The 20,845-nt window shown below is 40.7% G+C and overlaps 1 protein-coding gene across 1 annotated transcript; it reads right to left on the reverse strand.

Annotated features, from left to right (window-relative positions):
• Positions 1-417: 417 nt before the first annotated feature.
• LOC121380093 lies at positions 418-13,426 on the reverse strand. The gene is made up of 7 exons (XM_041508845.1): positions 13,299-13,426; positions 9,816-9,895; positions 8,771-9,068; positions 8,136-8,295; positions 7,074-7,176; positions 1,583-1,624; positions 418-1,143 (listed from the first exon to the last, which is right to left on the reverse strand). The coding sequence occupies exons 2-7, from the start codon at positions 9,892-9,894 to the stop codon at positions 560-562; spliced, it is 1,266 nt and encodes a 421-aa protein (XP_041364779.1). The 5' UTR covers position 9,895; positions 13,299-13,426; the 3' UTR covers positions 418-559.
• Positions 13,427-20,845: the final 7,419 nt, after the last annotated feature.

Raw genomic sequence — 20,845 nt, forward strand, 5'->3', positions numbered from 1 at the left:
ATATGTAAAGCTAATATATATACTTTAACTGCAGAATATATACGTAAAAGACAGTTTCAGGTGGGATGGAAGGTGTCACAGTCATCGATGAGACAGCATAGGCTAGTACTACGCTCAAATTTAAAGAACACCCAAAAACCTCCAGGGCCGTGCCCAGCCTAAAACAACGGGCGCTGATCGCTTTTGTAATTTTCAGTGGAGGTGGCGCGAGGTTGCAGCAGGCCCCGTGCTAGATACGGCTATAAACTCTCAAACAATCGCCACCTCTTAAAATACAACAACCCCAAAACAACAACAAACAAAGAAACAAAAACACAAACACAAACAAACAAATACACACACACACACACACACACACAATAAAATAAAACAAAACAAACAGCGCAATAAATAAAAACTTCCAAAATAAATACAGATTAAAAAAAAAGTATATTTCGGAATATATTTATTATCATCATCTTATTGACAATTGCCATGGCTCCTCTAACAGTGGACATAATGTTCTGAATACATGATGATCTGTTACCAATCAAGTCTGGTTACCAGTCCAGCGAGTCTGTCAGCCAGACGGACACATCTTCCCCGCCAAAGGTGCAGCCATTTCTGGCAGCCTTTCAAGACTGGTGACTTTTATAATACGAGACGATTCTCCGGCAATGTCATTCAGCTGAATGTCGTTGATCGCTATACCGCCAGGTGAAGGCCACGTGAGCACGTATGTCACAATGTCGTCTGCACGCGCTGCCATCGACTGCGATCGTACGCGTTCGTCGTTCTCCCCCGAGCCGTCGCACATCACGAGAATTACCTTCTTGTTGGAACTCTCGCGCGAAGAGTTGCTGAACTGCGCATGCGCTATGGCGATGCCGCTCTCCAGCGAGGACCCTGCGTAAGGGATGAGCAGGCCGTCCACGGAGTTGATGGTCGTCCTCAGGGAGTTCGCCTCTTCCGAGATACCCGACAAGACGTACGCGTCGTCTGCGAACATGGTGATGCCGACGGCGCAGCGCGGGAAGGCGATGTTGTCAACGAAATTGGCGATGAACTCGAGACACTGGACGCAGTACGTGGCGCGGATCCCGTCGATGACGCGAACACTCTGAGAGTGGTCGGCCACCAGGATGATATCCACGCGGTTTATAACTGTAAATTAACGGAAACATTTAACATGTAATTAAAAACCAAAGATGTAGCTATGTTTCCTTTTTTATCTCTCGATGTCAAATATAAGAGAGGTGTCACTGCAATATTTAGACGTTTTATGCCTGAATAACGGAAACAAAGTCTTGTCTATACCAATGTAGTGCAACCACTCATATATACAATCAACCAAAATGGCTCCTACTTTGGACGCTATCTTGAATTTGGGGATTTTAAGAGATTTAAAAAAATATTATTTCCTATGGATTTCTGGATCTTTAGAAGAAAAAAAAAAAAAAAAAAATCTCTCTCTCTCTCTCTCTCTCTCTCTCTCTCTCTCTCTCTATATATATATATATATATATATATATATATCCCCCCCCCCCCTCCCCCATACACCACGTGAAAACGCATGCGCATGATGTTTTATTTGGTAACATACCTACTGGTGGAATTTGTGGCGGCGGTTGAGACTCTTCAGTCACTGAAAAAAAAGAAGAGAAATACACAGTGCTTTTAAAATATTAAATATGAACATCCATTTCTAAATTAAAAAACAACAACAACAAAACAAAACAAAACGTCGGGCTTCTCGGTGGACACAGTACGAGTTGCTTGGGGGGAGGGGGGGGGGTGTTCGGTGGCATATTGGGGGAAAAAGCCACCGGTAGGTGGGGGGGTCGGGTCGTAGGTGTGTGTGGGGGGGTGGGGTGGGGATCGGGTCGACCGACCCCCTATTTGCTACCCGGCCTGTGTTCTGGACGTTTTTACAGCCACTGTTGGTGTAGACAGAGTTGAAGTGAAGTTCGTCTTGTTTAACGATACCACTAGAGCACATTGATTTATTAACCATCGGCTATTAGATGTCAAATATTTGGTAATTTGACATATAGTTTTAGAAAGGAAACCCGCTACATTCTTCCGTTAGTAGCAAGGGATCTTTTATATGCACCATCCCACAGACAGGATAATTCATACCACGGCCGTTGATATACCAATCATGGTGCACTGGCTGGAACGAGAATGTCGACAGGTATGCATGCCCACAGTCCTTCCCACAGCGAGCGCCATTTGAATTGGTATGTGTACTGCAAGGTTTTTTTTATATTTCAAAACACGTTTACTTTTCTTCTTATATCAAATCAAACTAAATTTTCTTTTTACAAAAACATTGTTCATGGAGGCTGCGATGGACTAATACGTGTGTCCTCAATCCCAGGAAATGCTTGGCGGTAGAGTGTAAAACCGCTGTTCACTTTCTAATGCCTTCCAATACTGCCTACCCTCAAAAGTGCATTTAGTTTCTTTGATCCATTTTTAAACAAATCACTGACGCGCCTTAGATACAATTTGTCCTGTTACATCGTTTGTATCTAAATCCGAGTGACAACATCGTTATCCACATATCAAGATTGCACAATGCAAAGCCGAATGGGCTTTTGTCAAAATAGTTGTTGATTCCATGAATCTCTATCAGGTGTCTTGTCTATAGGAGGTGATCCACTCCCAGTGAGATCCTTTACTGGGCAATACCATGTCCTGCACCGCTCAAAAGACATCTGCAACACCCAGACTAGTTTACTAAATTAAAACTAGAACAGGACAGAGATTATTAGAATAAATATAGCTTTGATGACATGCCGTCATAAATCACTGTCATAATACTGATCAAATCTTGTCTGGAGAGTAAATTCGTATGTTCGTGATCAGTTACGTGCTGTGAATTGTCACACATCCTGCCGATTCAGCAGAGTGAAGTTATAAAAGGTATATAGCCCAACATCATCACAATCCTGGCACACGCAAAACCGTCAAACCAAGACAATACTTAGTCATTAGAACACCAAACACACACCAGATACAGCCATGGATGCTCCAACCAAGACAGTGCTTTGATCTGTAGTCATTAGGACACTAAACACACACCAGATACAGCCATGGATGCTCCAACCAAGACAGTGCTTTGATATGTAGTCATTAGGACACTAAACACACACCAGATACAGCCATGGATGCTCCAACCAAGACAGTGCTTTGATCTGTAGTCATTAGGACACTAAACACACACCAGATACAGCCATGGATGCTCCAACCAAGACAGTGCTTTGATCTGTAGTCATTAGGACACTAAACACACACCAGATACAGCCACGGATGCTTCAACCATGACAGTGCTTTGATCTTCTGTAGTCATTAGAACAATAAACACACATCAGATACAGCCATGGATGCTTCAACCATGGCAATGCTTTGATCTGTAGTCATTAGGACACTAAACACACACCAGATACAGCCATGGATGCTCCAACCAAGACAGTGCTTTGATCTGTAGTCATTAGGACACTAAACACACACCAGATACAGCCATGGATGCTCCAACCAAGACAGTGCTTTGATCTGTAGTCATTAGGACACTAAACACACACCAGATACAGCCACGGATGCTCCAACCAAGACAGTGCTTTGATCTGTAGTCATTAGGACACTAAACACACACCAGATACAGCCATGTATGCTCCAACCAAGACAGTGCTTTGATCTGTAGTCATTAGGACACTAAACACACACCCGATACAGCCATGGATGCTCCAACCAAGACAGTGCTTTGATCTGTAGTCATTAGGACACTAAACACACACCAGATACAGCCATGGATGCTCCAACCAAGACAGTGCTTTGATCTGTAGTCATTAGGACACTAAACACACACCCGATACAGCCATGGATGCTCCAACCAAGACAGTGCTTTGATCTGTAGTCATTAGGACACTAAACACACACCAGATACAGCCATGGATGCTCCAACCAAGACAGTGCTTTGATCTGTAGTCATTAGGACACTAAACACACACCAGATACAGCCATGGATGCTCCAACCAAGACAGTGCTTTGATCTGTAGTCATTAGGACACTAAACACACACCAGATACAGCCACGGATGCTTCAACCATGACAGTGCTTTGATCTTCTGTAGTCATTAGAACAATAAACACACATCAGATACAGCCATGGATGCTTCAACCATGGCAATGCTTTGATCTGTAGTCATTAGGACACTAAACACACACCAGATACAGCCATGGATGCTTCAACCATGGCAATGCTTTGATCTGTAGTCATTAGGACACTAAACACACACCAGATACAGCCATGGATAACCAGCCATGCTTTGATCTTCTGTAGTCATTAAACACTAACACACACCAGATACAGCCATGGATGCTTTGACAGTGCTTTGATCTGTAGTCATTAGGACACTAAACACACACCAGATACAGCCATGGATGCTTCAACCATGACAGTGCTTTGATCTGTAGTCATTAGGACACTAAACACACACCAGATACAGCCATGGATGCTCCAACCAAGACAGTGCTTTGATCTGTAGTCATTAGGACACTAAACACACACCAGATACAGCCATGGATGCTCCAACCAAGACAGTGCTTTGATCTGTAGTCATTAGGACACTAAACACACACCAGCCATGGATGCTCCAACCAAGACAGTGCTTTGATCTGTAGTCATTAGGACACTAAACACACACCAGATACAACCATGGATGCTCCAACCAGCCATGCTTTGATCTGTAGTCATTAGGATGCTTCAACCATGACAGTGCTTTGATCTGTAGTCATTAGGACACTAAACACACACCAGATACAGCCATGGATGCTTCAACCCATGCTTTGATCTGTAGTCATTAGGACACTAAACACACACCAGATACAGCCATGGATGCTCTATCCAAGCCAATGCTTTGATCTGTAGTCATTAGGATACAGCCATGGATGCTTCAACACACCAGATACAGCCATGGATGCTTCAACCATGGCAGTGCTTTGATCTGTAGTCATTGACACTAGATACAGCCATGGATTAGATGCTTTGACTGTAGTCATTAGAACACTTAACATACACCCGATACAGCCATGGATGCTTCAACCATGACAGTGCTTTGATCTGTAGTCATTAGGACACTAAACACACACCAGATACAGCCATGGATGCTTCAACCATGGCAATGCTTTGATCTGTAGTCATTAGGACACTAAACACACACCAGATACAGCCATGGATGCTCTATCCAAGCCAATGCTTTGATCTTCTGTAGTCATTAGAACACTTAACATACACCCGATACAGCCATGGATGCTTCAACCATGACAATGCTTTGATCTGTAGTCATTAGGACACTAAACACACACCAGATACAGCCATGGATGCTTCAACCATGGCAATGCTTTGATCTGTAGTCATTAGGACATTAAACACACACCAGATACAGCCATGGATGCTCTATCCAAGCCAATGCTTTGATCTTCTGTAGTCATTTGAACACTTAACATACACCCGATACAGCCATGGATGCTTCAACCATGGCAATGCTTTGATATGTGGTCATTAGAACAATAAACACACATCAGATACAGCCATGGATGCTCTATCCAAGACAATGCTTTGATCTTCTGTAGTCATTAGAACAACTAACACACACCAGATACAGCCATGGATGCTCCAACCATGACAATGCTTTGATCTGTGGTCATTAGAACACTAAACACACACCCGATACAGCCATGGATGCTTCAACCATGACAATGCTTTGATCTGTGGTCATTAGAACACTAAACACACACCCGATACAGCCATGGATGCTTCAACCATGACAATGCTTTGATCTGTAGTCATTATAACATCAAACACACACCAGATACAGCCATGGATGCTTCAACCATGACAATGCTTTGATCTCCTGTAATCATTAGAACACTAAACACACACCCGATACAGCCATGGATGCTTCAACCATGACAATGCTTTGATCTGTAGTCATTAGAACAATAAACACACATCAGATACAGCCATGTATGCTTCAACCATGACAATGCTTTGATCTGTAGTCATTATAACACCAAACACACACCAGATACAGCCATGGATGCTCCAACCATGACAATGCTTTGATCTGTGGTCATTAGGACACTAAACACACACCAGATACAGCCATGGATGCTTCAACCATGACAGTGCTTTGATCTGTGGTCATTAGGACACTAAACACACACCAGATACAGCCATGGATGCTTCAACCATGACAATGCTTTGATCTGTGGTCATTAGGACACTAAACACACACCAGATACAGCCATGGATGCTTCAACCATGACAATGCTTTGATCTGTAGTCATTAGGACACTAAACACAAATCAGATACAGCCATGGATACTCCAACCATGACAGTGCTTTGATCTGTAGTCATTATAATACCAAACACACACCAGATACAGCCATGGATGCTCCAACCATGACACTGCTTTGATCTTCTGTAATCATTAGGACACCAAACACACATCACTTATAACCATTAATGTTCCATCTAGGATACTGCTCAGAACGCTTCTAGACATCATGGCAACCAACCACAGCATATGTACCCATGGATGCTCCAGACAAGAAACTGTTAGCTTAAACCTCAATACCAGCATAATGTTTCCAATGGACCACATACCTTAAACATGATATTCACGTCGGCATAATTTGTGTACGACGTTTAACGCCAAGAACCAGACTAAGACCTTTAAATTGATACGTCGACATATTCGGCACTTAGCTGATACTTATATCGACATATCCGGTGCTTAACGCCAATAACCAGATTAAGACCTTTACATTGATACATATGTCGACATACACAGCACTTGGCTGATACTTACGTCGACATATTCGGCACTTAGCTAATACTTACGTCGACATATCCAGCGCTTAACGCCAAGAACCAGATTGACTAAAACCGTTAAATAGATACGTCGATATATCGGGCATTTAACACCAGGGACCAGATTGACCTGGACCTTTAAGTTTATACGTCAAGATATCCAGCAATTAGCTGATTCTTACGTCAACAAATCCCGCACTTAGCTGATACTTACGTCGACATATCCGGCGCTTAACGCCAGGGACCAAACTGACTAAGACGTGTTCGTTGATGGAGCCGAATACCTGATTCGTTTTCCCCGTGATCATCACAGATTCCTGGAGGAAGAACAAAATCATATGTTATTGCTGAACCCCTGGGTTATAAATGCTTGTACTAACTAAAATAAGTTTATAACCAAGGCTCAAATAGTGAGACATAGCATACCTATTTTATTTGACGCCGAGAAATGATCGCAAATTCAATGAAACGTATATTAAATTTCATGCTATTCTGTCATAACAATACAACTGAAAAGAGGAATGGTTGTTTAACGACAACGCCGCAGTCAGATTTGTATGAATCAGAGTTCTCATCCGCACTCTAACAGGTTATCCGTCGTCCGCCAAATTCATTGTAAGCGTGCGGAAGAGGGGATGAACACGTCTGTTCACACCAACTGATTTCAACACAATCGAATTTGACGGACAGAGCAACTGGTGCGGATGCATTCCCCCCCACAACCCCTCCCCATCCCTCCCCCCCCAAAAAAAAACCCACCCTAAAAAAAACCCAGAAAATCCATTTAGACCACAAAGGATTCTCCAACGTAAAAAATATTATTTAAATTTTTATCTTTAGAGGGGACTGCTCCCCCTCCCCCCCCCCCTTAGATTCGCCACTGCATTGAGTCACAGCGAAGAGTTAGCCCTATGACTCATCGCGCCTCGGACGACCGCTCTTCCATTGAGATACATCTCGCCTTGCTATGTACAATGTTCACATAAAACTTACAAAAACGCCCTGACTCAGGAATTTAGCGAAGTCTCTGGACAGACCGGTACCATAACTACATACTCTTTGAGTTCAACGACGCCCTGACTTTGGCCCGTGCATATAAAACTTTTAGAGTGTAGACTCACGACTAATAGAATCTGAGATTTTAACGTCATGACAGTGCCATACACATTGCATGCACGTGACGTCATTAAAGACTGACTGTAGACTAAAAGTTTTATTAACACGGGCCCAAGTCAGGGCGTCGTTGAACTACATCCCGCCGTTCTACCGAAGTTACCCGTATGTTGCGATTCCCGCATCCGACAGTGATTATGTGTATGTTCTTGTTCCTGGTCCTGACGGCTTGGGAGATCGTCCAGTAGTAGTTGTCGGGAGGGCGGTTAGACAACAGGATGATGATCCGCGTCGCGCCACGCCGACTTTTAGACAACAGGTAACTATAGTAACAAGCATAATTATTGTTATTAAAATGTATTTATATAGCATACGTATCAGCGGAATCATATTCTCTTAAAGAATGCAAGTAAGATACATCCGAAATGTCAGACTTTATGTGGGTGCCACCAGTGGGACAAGATATGCTCCTCTTTCGCGAACACCAGATATCATCAGTTTTAAAATGTTTCATGAGTGCATACCATCACAGCTGTATATCCACTGAGTTCTATCTTGTGCAAGTTTGGGTCTTGGGAGTGGCAATCCTCCTACAGACGTGTAGGAGGAATGAAACATCCTGTTACGGATCTCCTAGGGGTGTGGCAGTCCTACTAAGGATGAGCACCTGATAGTGGATCATGGAAGCAATCACTACATATCATTAACGTTACTTCACCTCCCCAATTTCAAATATAAAATCCTAGATCCGCACTTACATATACTTAATACATTATTTATGAATATTACGGTACGTACTTCGTAAACACTCTAAGTCCTGCAGATGTGCGGAGACCCCCAAACTGCGGAATCCAGCGCCCCAGCAACGTCCGGGACAGGTACCTGCGGTTGGTGCTAAAAGCAGATATCCGGCGTATACTGTTGCTGTACGCGAACAGCGACACTCGCACCTGCGAGTAGTCGAACTGTTTGATGAGACTGTCCACGAAGCGGAGGGCGCCAGGCGAGTACACTATGGTTTTCCACCAGTGCGTCATCGTGCTGAAGGAGTCGCCAAGACCGATCACTATATCCGTTGGACCCGCGACAGTACAGTCTGACAGAGAATGTTGCATATATCATTATAAGTGTTATAATCGTAATTATAATATTATACACAAAACAAGACTTCAGCAGAATGAAATATCTCACCTACCATAAACGTTTTCGGTGCATTATGATAAACATCCATAGACGCAACTATAAACCAAGTTTCACTGACCTAGGACTTATGGTTTGTGAGAATGGAATCTAAATGCGAAACGTTAATCAGTAAAAGTTGACGTCATCGCCGCCGTCGAAACAGTAATACTTATAATATATATCGCCTTATTACTTCGTAAAGGTGTGGCAAAAGACTCGGTTTAGAATAGAATATAAAAAGGTTTTTGTGTGCGCGCACGCGTATGTGTAAATTGAATTGAGTTTGGGAATATATAAGAATACAAATTCGTTGAAAAAAAAAAAAAAAAAAAGGAAAATTCAAAAAGAGAATATATTTAGGCCTAAACTCTGACTATCCATTTTGGGGAAGGGGCAGACTGATTTTTGTAGGAATGAAACGAAAATGCACGAATCTGGATAACACCATTAATTTTATTCATGATATTAATTAGCATTACTGTCAAATAGAGCGTTATACAGGGTTGCAAACGAATGACTACCCAATTAAAATTATAGCAATACATGGTGACAAGGTTTCTGACCAGCTCATTGTACGCTTAAATGCTCCATTAATTATTATAAACTATGGTTGAAAAGCAAAATGTAAATTTACGAATGTAACTCATAAAAACAGGCTTACATTTCGCCGAGACCAGGGTCAGACACGTCAACGTCGTGGTCACCACCAGTAGTCTCGCTATACACCCAGACACCAGCATGCTGCTCATAGTGGTCAACAGAAAACAAACATGTTCATATCATTTAAACAAGAAACAAATATACACAGCATTCCTTGGAATCATTGCTCATAGAGGTCATCGAAAACAAACACGTTCATTTCAACAACAGACAAATATACACAGCATTCCTTGGAATCATTGCTCATAGAGGTCATCGAAAACAAACACGTTCATTTCGACAACAGACAAATAGACACAGCATTCCTTGGAATCATTGCTCATAGAGGTCATCGAAAACAAACACGTTCATTTCGACAACAGACAAATATACACAGCATTCCTTGGAATCATTGCTCATAGAGGTCATCGAAAACAAACACGTTCATTTCGACAACAGACAAATAGACACAGCATTCCTTGGAATCATTGCTCATAGAGGTCATCGAAAACAAACACGTTCATTTCGACAACAGACAAATATACACAGCATTCCTTGGAATCATTGCTCATAGAGGTCATCGAAAACAAACACGTTCATTTCGACAACAGACAAATATACACAGCATTCCTTGGAATCATTGCTCATAGAGGTCATCGAAAACAAACACGTTCATTTCGACAACAGACAAATAGACACAGCATTCCTTGGAATCATTGCTCATAGAGGTCATCGAAAACAAACACGTTCATTTCGACAACAGACAAATAGACACAGCATTCCTTGGAATCATTGCTCATAGAGGTCATCGAAAACAAACACGTTCATTTCAACAACAGACAAATATACACAGCATTCCTTGGAATCATTGCTCATAGAGGTCATCGAAAACAAACACGTTCATTTAGACAACAAACAAATACACATAACATTCCTTGGAATTATTTTTTCAGTTACTTTAACACTGTTACCGTTTACACACCGTTACGCCTTTGTTAAAAACACTTTTTGGACTGTTGTGTACAGGTATACGAGCTTAAAAGGATTGATGGTTTTGTCATTCGGTTTTATAAAACAATAAGAGCGTATGTATCTTATTGGTTGTGTATTCTATTTTTTACTGTAAATCAAGTTTGTTTATTGTTTAACATATCATATGATTCATTTTAGAAAGAAGATGATTTCTATACAAAAAGGGGCAAGACGTTGGCAAGTGGTAAAACGCTCCCCTGATGCGGTCGGCCAGGGATCGATCTCCATCGGTGGGTCCATTGGGCTATTTATCGTTCCAGCCAGTGTCTTACAACTAGTGTAACAAAGGCCATGGTATGGGATAGTGCATATCTTGTTGCTAATTAATCGAAAAGAGTAACCCATGGAGTAGCGGCAGCGAGTTTCCTTTCTAATTATACCTGTGGTCTTTAACCATATATATAACCGTAATTATAATGTGTTCAGTGCCTCGTTAAATGTTATAAAACACTTCTTTCTTCTTGGTTTTTTGTTTGTTTGTTTAAAGGTTGCATAGCTCAGAAAATAAAATGAATGTTTGCTCTCTATGACACAGCGTCCAGTTAATTGCATAAAATTAGATGAGATCATGTTATTCCAGAGTGCGCCCTAAACGTCGACCTTTATCAACATTCTGCATCACTGGCCACTGGTCAGCGAGCCAATTAATACAATCTCCACCGACCTCGGTGGCGTCGTGATTATGCCATCAGACATAAGGCTGGTAGGTACTGGGTTCGCAGCCCGGTGCCGGCTCCCACCCAGAGTGAGTTTTGACGACTCAATAGGTAGGTGTAAGACCACTAAACCTCTTCTTTCTCACTAACCACTAACAATTAACAACTGACGCACTGTTCTGGACATACATCTCAGACTGCTAAGGTGTGTGTCCAAGATAGCGTGCTTGAACCTTAATTGGATATAAGCACGAAAATAAGTTGAAATGAAATGAAAATACAATCTCCAATGGGTGCAGCTTGGAGATCTACATGGTGTTTATCTCTAATAAATGGGTGCAGCTTGGAGATCTACGTGGTGTTTATCTCTAATAAATGGGTGCAGCTTGGAGATCTACGTGGTGTTTATCTCTAATAAATGGATTACGTGGAAACGTGCTTCGCCCGGACCTATACACTGCTAGCTGTAGGACAAGTCTTCGAAAGGAAAGTTCGTTATAGTGTTGTTGTTTTTCCCCACCCCCACTCATATATGTATCAATTTAAAGTATTCCACACCTCTCTCCATCTCCTGTGAATTAAAGCTACATACTTAGTTATTATTAATTATCAAAAAAATGAACCACCCACCACACACACACTTGAGGCCCAAAATAGGTTTTTAAAAAATCACAACCCAACTTTATAAAAAAATCTCAAACTGGGAAACGTTAAACACTTTATCGCGTTCGTTACTGCAGCCATATTGATAACGTCTTGAGTAAAGAAGACGGCTATTCTTAAGTAAATAGATATTACGCAGTTGGGCACAAATTGTGACAAAAGCTATAAAGAGTTACTTTTTTGTTTTATGATATATTTTAAGTTTTTTTTAATGTGCACGTGCCCCAAATTCACATATCTTTCTGTGCATAGATGAGAACAAAATAACATTTAAAGGATTACTATGACATTCAGAGAATAATTTATTTCGGGCTTGAAACGTTTCCTACTGAAGGATGTTAGCCTTCGGATACAACAAACCCCACACTGTCCCCACGACTATAATCTGAGTTTGTTTGAAGATGTGAGGTGAGATACGACACGAAAAGTTCAACTCTTACATCGACAGGTATTTAATCTTACACAGGTGTAACCTGTTATCTCATTTTTGATGAAAGTATTCATAAATGTGAACGCGTGGTGTTAATAAACAGTTTGAAAAATAACGTGGTTATATTTAATGTTTTGACATGTGGATTGTGCTAACCAGCAGGCCTCCAAGCGCCGTTTGAAAATTTCAGAGAAATGCAGAACGCGATAACTGACCAAACCATTGGAAGGCGAGTTGCGTCAACAGAAAGACACTTCACAATTCCAAAAGAAGCTATCACCAAAATGTATTTAAATGCATTACTGTGCGAATTTACTAAACTAATATTAACAAGTTTTTATTTACAAACAAAAGATGGATGTGTCTTAATGATATACCGTTAAAAACAATGAATGAATGAATGAATGAATGTTAAACGACACCCCAGCACGAAAAATAATCGGCTATTGGGTGTTAAACTATGGTAAAGGCAAACCTAAATGATGATTAACAGCAATATAAAAAATCAACAGTTAAATTAAAACAGCGTAAAGAACTGTGCTAAAATACAAATATCACAGATTGCTACAATTAAAATTTTGAATAAAAGTCAGTATCTCGAAGAAATTGTAATAAAAGTTCTGGATGGAATCGAAATGATTCCATCACATTTCTTTGTCCAAAAAACAATTTCTAGGGGAGGTTTGAACTGGTTTAAAACAATGTAGAAAATCACACGACATACCTGACAACCTACAGTCAACGTCACAGCCGAATTGTGACCAAGTCTCGAAATACTTTACGATAATGATCACATTGAACAAGTACAGGACACATAGCTTGGCCAAAACATCCCTCGAGGCAAACAATGGCATAAGACAGCTGAATCAAAGGGAGATAGCAACCAGTGATACGAGGGACATTTTCCACTCAAATTCACTGGCAACATTCGACAAATATCGTTTGGTTTAGTTTTACTTTAGTAGCTAGGGTAAATAGTAAAAAAGATGTGCACAGCTGGCAGAAAGTATAGAATTTAGTATATAAGGGTTTTATGGTATGCTAAATCCAAATTTAAAGAGAAGCAACTGATACGTATAATCCAACTTCTAGCAGTTAAAATTAAGCGACAATTGTTTGCAGAATGTTGGGACAAAATACGTAAATTACATCGGTATTCTCCCCTAAAGGATTATCTTTAATAGAAATGTTTGAATCTGTGTTTTAAGAAATACTACGTTTAAAAAAAGATACAATAAAATATACTGAAGGTAAGGTTGAACTAAAATCCGAGGTGCGTCGATTATGTATTGAAATTACAAAATATACGGGGGGGGGGGGGGGGGGGGGGGGTAGTAGCTATCGGTTGAGTGCTCGCTTGAAGTGCTTGCTTGGTGGATATATTCAACTGATTGGTTTTTTTCTCTCGTTCCAATCAGTGCACCACAACTGGTCAAAGGCCGTGGTATGTGCTTTTATGTATGTGGGAAAGTACATATAAAATATCCGTTACTGCATTAGGAAAAATGTAGCGGGTTTCCTCTGATGACTACTAGTCGGAAATTACCAAATGTTTGACATCCAACAGCCGATGTGCTCTAGTAGTGTCGTTAAGCAAAACTAATTTCTTTAAAAAAATAAAATTATACGTTCCTCATTAGCTAACGTTTGCTACTATAAACAGGTTTTTTTCAAATGGACAAACAGCGCCGCATTACTCGCCGATTTGTTTCTCTAAGCATATGAATACAAATTTCTGATTAAACTCGGGCGGGACGTAGCCCAGTGGTAAAGCGTTCGCTTGATGCGCGGTCGGTCTAGGATCGATCCCCGTCGGTAAACCCATTGGGCTATTTTTCGTTCCAGCCAGTGCTTCACAACTTGTGTAACAAAGGCCGTGGTATGTACTATCCTGTCTGTGGGATGGTGCACATAAAAGATCCTTTGCTGCTAATCGAAAAAGAGTAGCCCATGAAGTAGCGACAGCGAGTTTCCTCTCTTAATATCTCTGTGGTCCTTAATCATATGTCTGACGCCATATAATCGTAAATAAAATGTGTTGAGTACGTCGTTAAATATAACATTTCCTTCCTTCCTTCTGATTAATCTGGTTCTTTTTCTTCTTCTGCGTTCAATCTTTTTTATGGCCGTCATATCAGTAATCCGGATGTGGCGATGAAGTTTGTCGTCTTCCGGAGATCGTCGACAGGTCCCCAGAGTTTGGTGTTGAGTGACGTGTCGTCCGTCCAAAGTTTCTGTCGGATTTATTTTAGGTGCGGGCATGTTTGTAGAACGTGTTCCGGTGTTTGCTCTTCAGCACCACATTCACATTGGGCCACCTATGCAAGTCCTATCCATTTTAGGTACTTCTTTAGGCCACAATGTCCAGTGCGAAGACGGAAGATTAAAGTTTGTTCTTTTCTGTCTAGTTGGTTAATGCTGTCACAGTCAGGGCTGTATACACCATTCCTCGTCTTCCAATCATATTCGAATTTTCGCTTTAGGATTGTCTTGGCTTCACTGTATGATATGAAAGAGTTGAGTTGTGGGGGGCAGCTGCCTGCTTTGGCCAGTTGGTCGGCCTTTTCGTTGCCTGCAACACCTACATGTGCAGATATCCACTGTAGTATCTATCACCTTGCAACTTTGAATAAGAGCATCCAGTTTTTCTTGCAGTTGTCCTTTAATCTGGTTAAATCAAAACAAAGGAATCGGACTTAAAAACAACATTATTTTCCGCTATATTTATGATCTTATGTCATTCAATAATAACAAGATTATAGATTACTTCCATTGATTTACCCAAAAGTTAGAAAACCCCCCAAAAACATCTGAAGGTATTAAATCAGTGTTATACCTCTCAATGCACAGACATTCTCAAAGCGACACAGATTCAAACTTGTACGATAAAATAGAGGACTTAAATTTTCCAATAGTCAATTTTCCCTTTATGTCGAGCAATATGTCTGGCACAAGTTGTTTCATCAGGGCTGTGATGTCCAGGGACTCCAGGGAGCATTTAAAATGTTTTATAATAGACATTTGGAGGATAGATCTACGAAACACTGATCAAAATCATGGCCAATAGCATCGCCGTATCTTGAACTTGTGCATACTTTTTAAAGCCGCACACCCTAGTTCCATCCAGCGAAAATAAATTATAATTTGGTTAATCCACAAACCTGTAACACACTTAGATCACGTTTTTATCAAATGGAGTGAAAAAGCAGGTGTTATATCGATAAATACCATGGGAATCCCCATGTCCCAATTGCTTGAAATAATTTTGAAAGTTAGTATTCTGATGTCACCGGTAGAAGCACAACAATGCCTACGTCACGACAAATTTCCACAGACTTGGGGTGCGTTCGTTTTACCTCTCCTGGACATGTTCCAACTGTTCAGTCCTGATTGTATCCCCTCTCCAGATATCGTAAGAATTAGCTAAATTATTGGTTTTAAGGGTTTGTAGCGTTTTGTATTGAGACACTTACTTGTCTGAACTTTATTGTTACTGAAAATGTTCACGAACTGTGAAGAAAAATCTCACAAATGAACAACAACAAATCGGATGTTGATTGCGCGAACCGTGCACGAGAAAACAAACCGAACCAAAATGATAACGGTTACGTGATATACCAACGTCTGTGACATTGAAATGGAAATATCCCCTCTAAAAATAGATTGGACCTCGCTTGCTTAACGGTTTTTTCTCGACAACACGTTTTGTGAAAAAATGCAAAAAATGCATTTCGTGGTTTTACAAACATCAGGATTACCAAAAAGCACTTCAGGTGAATGGAAATGTGTATTCTAAATAATAAAATGTAAGTAAAGTGCAATTTTATTTGTGGGGTTTAATAGCGAAAAACAACGCCGTAATGGTTAACAAATAAACGTAACTAGGGTGTGTCCCTTTAATACTTTGTACTATTGATAGGTGCTACCTATGGGGCAGGATATGCTCACCTTTCGCGAAGACCTTATATCACCACTGCTATAACAGATTCACGAGTTTATTACAAAACAGTGTAAGATATTCAATATCTAACTAGTGTAATATTGGCGTGACGTAGATAGCCTGCCACCCAATTCGTAGAAAAATAACGTGCAGTAGGATTCGACATCTGCTTACTTCTGACATTCGTGTTGCGGCTTGTTTGCAATAAATAAAATACTAAAACTAGCTTGCCTGTCATACCATTTTTATGAAACTCGTTGACAGTGTTGATATCCGACTCGCTTTCGCTCGTCGGCCACAAAACTGTTCACTCATTTCATAAAAATGGTATGACCGGTAAGCTAATTTAGTATTATATATGCACGTCATCACAGCAGTACGTATTCTAGTGAGCTCTGTCCGGTGCTAGTTTTGATGTAGTATTATATATGCACGTCATCACAGCAGTACGTATTCTAGTGAGCTCTGTCCGGTGCTAGTTTTGATTTAGTATTATATATTCACGACATCACAGCAGTACGTATTCTAGTGAGCTCTGTCGGGTGCTAGTTTTGATTTAGTATTATATATTCACGTCATCACAGCAGTACGTATTCCAATGAGCTCAGTCCGGTGCTAGTTTTGATTTAGTATTCTATATGCACGTCATCACAGCAGTACGCATTCCAATGAGCTCTGTCCGGTGCTAGTTTTGATTTAGTATTATATATTCACGTCATCACAGCAGTACGTATTCTAGTGAGCTCTGTCGGGTGCTAGTTTTGAGTTAGTATTCTATATGCACGTCATCACAGCAGTACGTATTCCAGTGAGCTCTGTCGGGTGCTAGTTTTGATTTAGTATTCTATATGCACGTCATCACAGCAGTACGTATTCCAGTGAGCTCTGTCGGGTGCTAGTTTTGATTTAGTATTCTATATGCACGTCATCACAGCAGTACGCATTCTAGTGAGCTCTGTCCGGTGCTAGTTTTGATTTAGTATTCTATATGCACGTCTTCACAGCAGTACGTATTCTAGTGAGCTCTGTCCGGTGCTAGTTTTGATTTAGTATTATATATGCACGTCATCACAGCAGTACGTATTCTAGTGAGCTCTGTCCGGTGCTAGTTTTGATTTAGTATTATATATTCACGTCTTCACAGCAGTACGTATTCTAGTGAGCTCTGTCCGGTGCTAGTTTTGATTTAGTATTATATATGCACGTCATCACAGCAGTACGTATTCCAATGAGCTCTGTCCGGTGCTAGTTTTGATTTAGTATTATATATTCACGTCATCACAGCAGTACGTATTCCAATGAGCTCAGTCCGGTGCTAGTTTTGATTTAGTATTCTATATGCACGTCATCACAGCAGTACGCATTCCAATGAGCTCTGTCCGGTGCTAGTTTTGATTTAGTATTATATATTCACGTCATCACAGCAGTACGTATTCTAGTGAGCTCTGTCGGGTGCTAGTTTTGAGTTAGTATTCTATATGCACGTCATCACAGCAGTACGTATTCCAGTGAGCTCTGTCGGGTGCTAGTTTTGATTTAGTATTCTATATGCACGTCATCACAGCAGTACGTATTCCAGTGAGCTCTGTCGGGTGCTAGTTTTGATTTAGTATTCTATATGCACGTCATCACAGCAGTACGCATTCTAGTGAGCTCTGTCCGGTGCTAGTTTTGATTTAGTATTCTATATGCACGTCTTCACAGCAGTACGTATTCTAGTGAGCTCTGTCCGGTGCTAGTTTTGATTTAGTATTATATATGCACGTCATCACAGCAGTACGTATTCTAGTGAGCTCTGTCCGGTGCTAGTTTTGATTTAGTATTATATATTCACGTCTTCACAGCAGTACGTATTCTAGTGAGCTCTGTCCGGTGCTAGTTTTGATTTAGTATTATATATGCACGTCATCACAGCAGTACGTATTCCAATGAGCTCTGTCCGGTGCTAGTTTTGATTTAGTATTATATATTCACGTCATCACAGCAGTACGTATTCCAATGAGCTCTGTCCGGTGCTAGTTTTGATTTAGTATTATATATGCACGTCTTCACAGCAGTACGCATTCTAATGAGCTCTGTCCGGTGCTAGTTTTGATTTAGTATTATATATTCACGTCATCACAGCAGTACGCATTCTAATGAGCTCTGTCCGATGCTAGTTTTGATTTAGTATTATATATGCACGTCATCACAGCAGTACGCATTCTAATGAGCTCTGTCCGGTGCTAGTTTTGATTTAGTATTATATATGCACGTCATCACAGCAGTACGTATTCCAGTGAGCTCTGTCTGGTGCTAGTTTTGATTTAGTATTATATATGCACGTCTTCACAGCAGTACGTATTCTAATGAGCTCTGTCCGGTGCTAGTTTTGATTTAGTATTCTATATGAGCTCTGTCCGGTGCTAGTTTTGATTTAGTATTCTATATGAGCTCTGTCCGGTGCTAGTTTTGATTTAGTATTTAATAATTAGTAAACTCGTCTGGAAGTGCCAGTACTCTTTGTGGCGGTGCAAGAGGATTGCAATCTCCAGTAAATGATGTATTTGAGAGTGGCTGTCCTATATATACAAATTCCATACAAATAGGTGGATAAATGCGCATTCCACTCTGCATTGAGCGGCGACAGCCCAGATTTTAAACAAGCTATTAGCTAAAAATGAACTTTTTCTGATTTATGGAATGGATGGATGAATAAGACCTACAGCATGCCAATGGCTAGTCAACTATAATTTAATTATACACTGAAAACATTTCTAAAAGTTGGGTGCAACATCTGTCGATCGCTATATAAACTACTGAATTGAAACTTTCAGAACGATTTGACTTTAGCACAGTATATATTTTTTTTCACTACTCGACGTAAAAAAAAAGATGTTTTATTAAACGACGCACTTATCACATTTTATTTACGGTTATTTGGCGTCAGATATATGGTTAAGGACCATACCGATATTGAGAGGAAACCCGCTGTCGCTACTTCATGGGCTACTCTTTTCGATAAGCAGCAAGGGATCTTTTATATGCTAGCTAATGGTTTCCCTACCTTTTATTTTATGCAGACATCAGAAAGAAAAATCTAAGGTAAATAGAAACACGTCAGCAAGAGGTGTGGGGGGGGGGGGGGGGGGGGAGAAAGAGGTGTTGTCCAAGAAGCATTTAATCATCTCTGGTTCATCCAACCATTAGTTTACCGGCCTCGGTGGCGTAGTGGTTAGGCCATCGGTTTACAGGCTGGTAGCTACTGGGTTCGGATCCCAGTCGAGGCATTGGATTTTTAATTTAGATACCGACTCCAAACCCTGAGTGAGTGCTCCGCAAGGTTCAATGGATAGGTGTAAACCACTTGCTCCGACCAGTGGTCCATAACTGGTTCAACAAAGGCCATGGTTTGTGCTATCCTGCCTGTGGGAAGCGCAAATAAAAGATCCCTTGTTGTTAATCGGAAATAGTAGCCCATGTAGTGGCGACAGCGGGTTTCCTCTCCAAATCTGTGTGGTCCGTAACCATATAACCGTAAATAAAATGTGCGTCGTTAAATAAAACATTTCTTTCTTTCCCACTATTAGTTCATCTGTTATCGCACGACTTCAAATGATAAATATTCGTGTAACAGGTGCATAGGTTTTCTTTTGGACGGAGTTGGCCAACTCGGCCATCTCGGCATTCTACGACTGTCCAGTCGCTGGGCTGAGCACTCTTACGACGATCTCGTCGTATACATCTACGACAGATGTGTGGTTAATCTCAGCGCACCCGTCGATCTTGGCCAACTCAACTCCGTGTGGCAGTCCGAGACTAGCATCATCTAGGCTTTCCAATTTCTAATACAGGGTTGCCACTCACATGAGATTTTAAAATACCCCGACTTTTCCCGGACTCATTGCAGTTTTCCCTGACCGAATAATTGTACTAAAATTAGGACAATTTGATAAAATGTATCTAGCTTAAGTTTATATAGTTATTTAAAGTAAAAAAATTGATGTGTTCATAGTAACACTGGGTGTTATAACATGTACAACAGTTTTTACAGATGAACTTCATCATGAAGTCGTATAAAATTCTTAAATTTGCCCACTCAGGTAGCCTGATACTCAGCGTCTATGGTAATACGATAATGTACACTAGATATGGTTACAATGCATTGTATCAAGCAAAGAGTTTGTACAATATTTCAATGTCATGTACAGCAGGTGGAATGGTTGGTATGGCACAAGTGGGATGATTTAAAGTCCGCCAAATGTATCACAAAAATATGAAACTTCAAGAACATTCAATGCAGCTAATCATGGGGATAAAGGTGTATACACAATTTACCACAAAGGCTGGAA

This window comes from Gigantopelta aegis, chromosome 8 (assembly GCF_016097555.1).
Source record: "Gigantopelta aegis isolate Gae_Host chromosome 8, Gae_host_genome, whole genome shotgun sequence".
In the NCBI taxonomy this organism is placed as follows: Eukaryota; Metazoa; Mollusca; class Gastropoda; order Neomphalida; family Peltospiridae; genus Gigantopelta; species Gigantopelta aegis.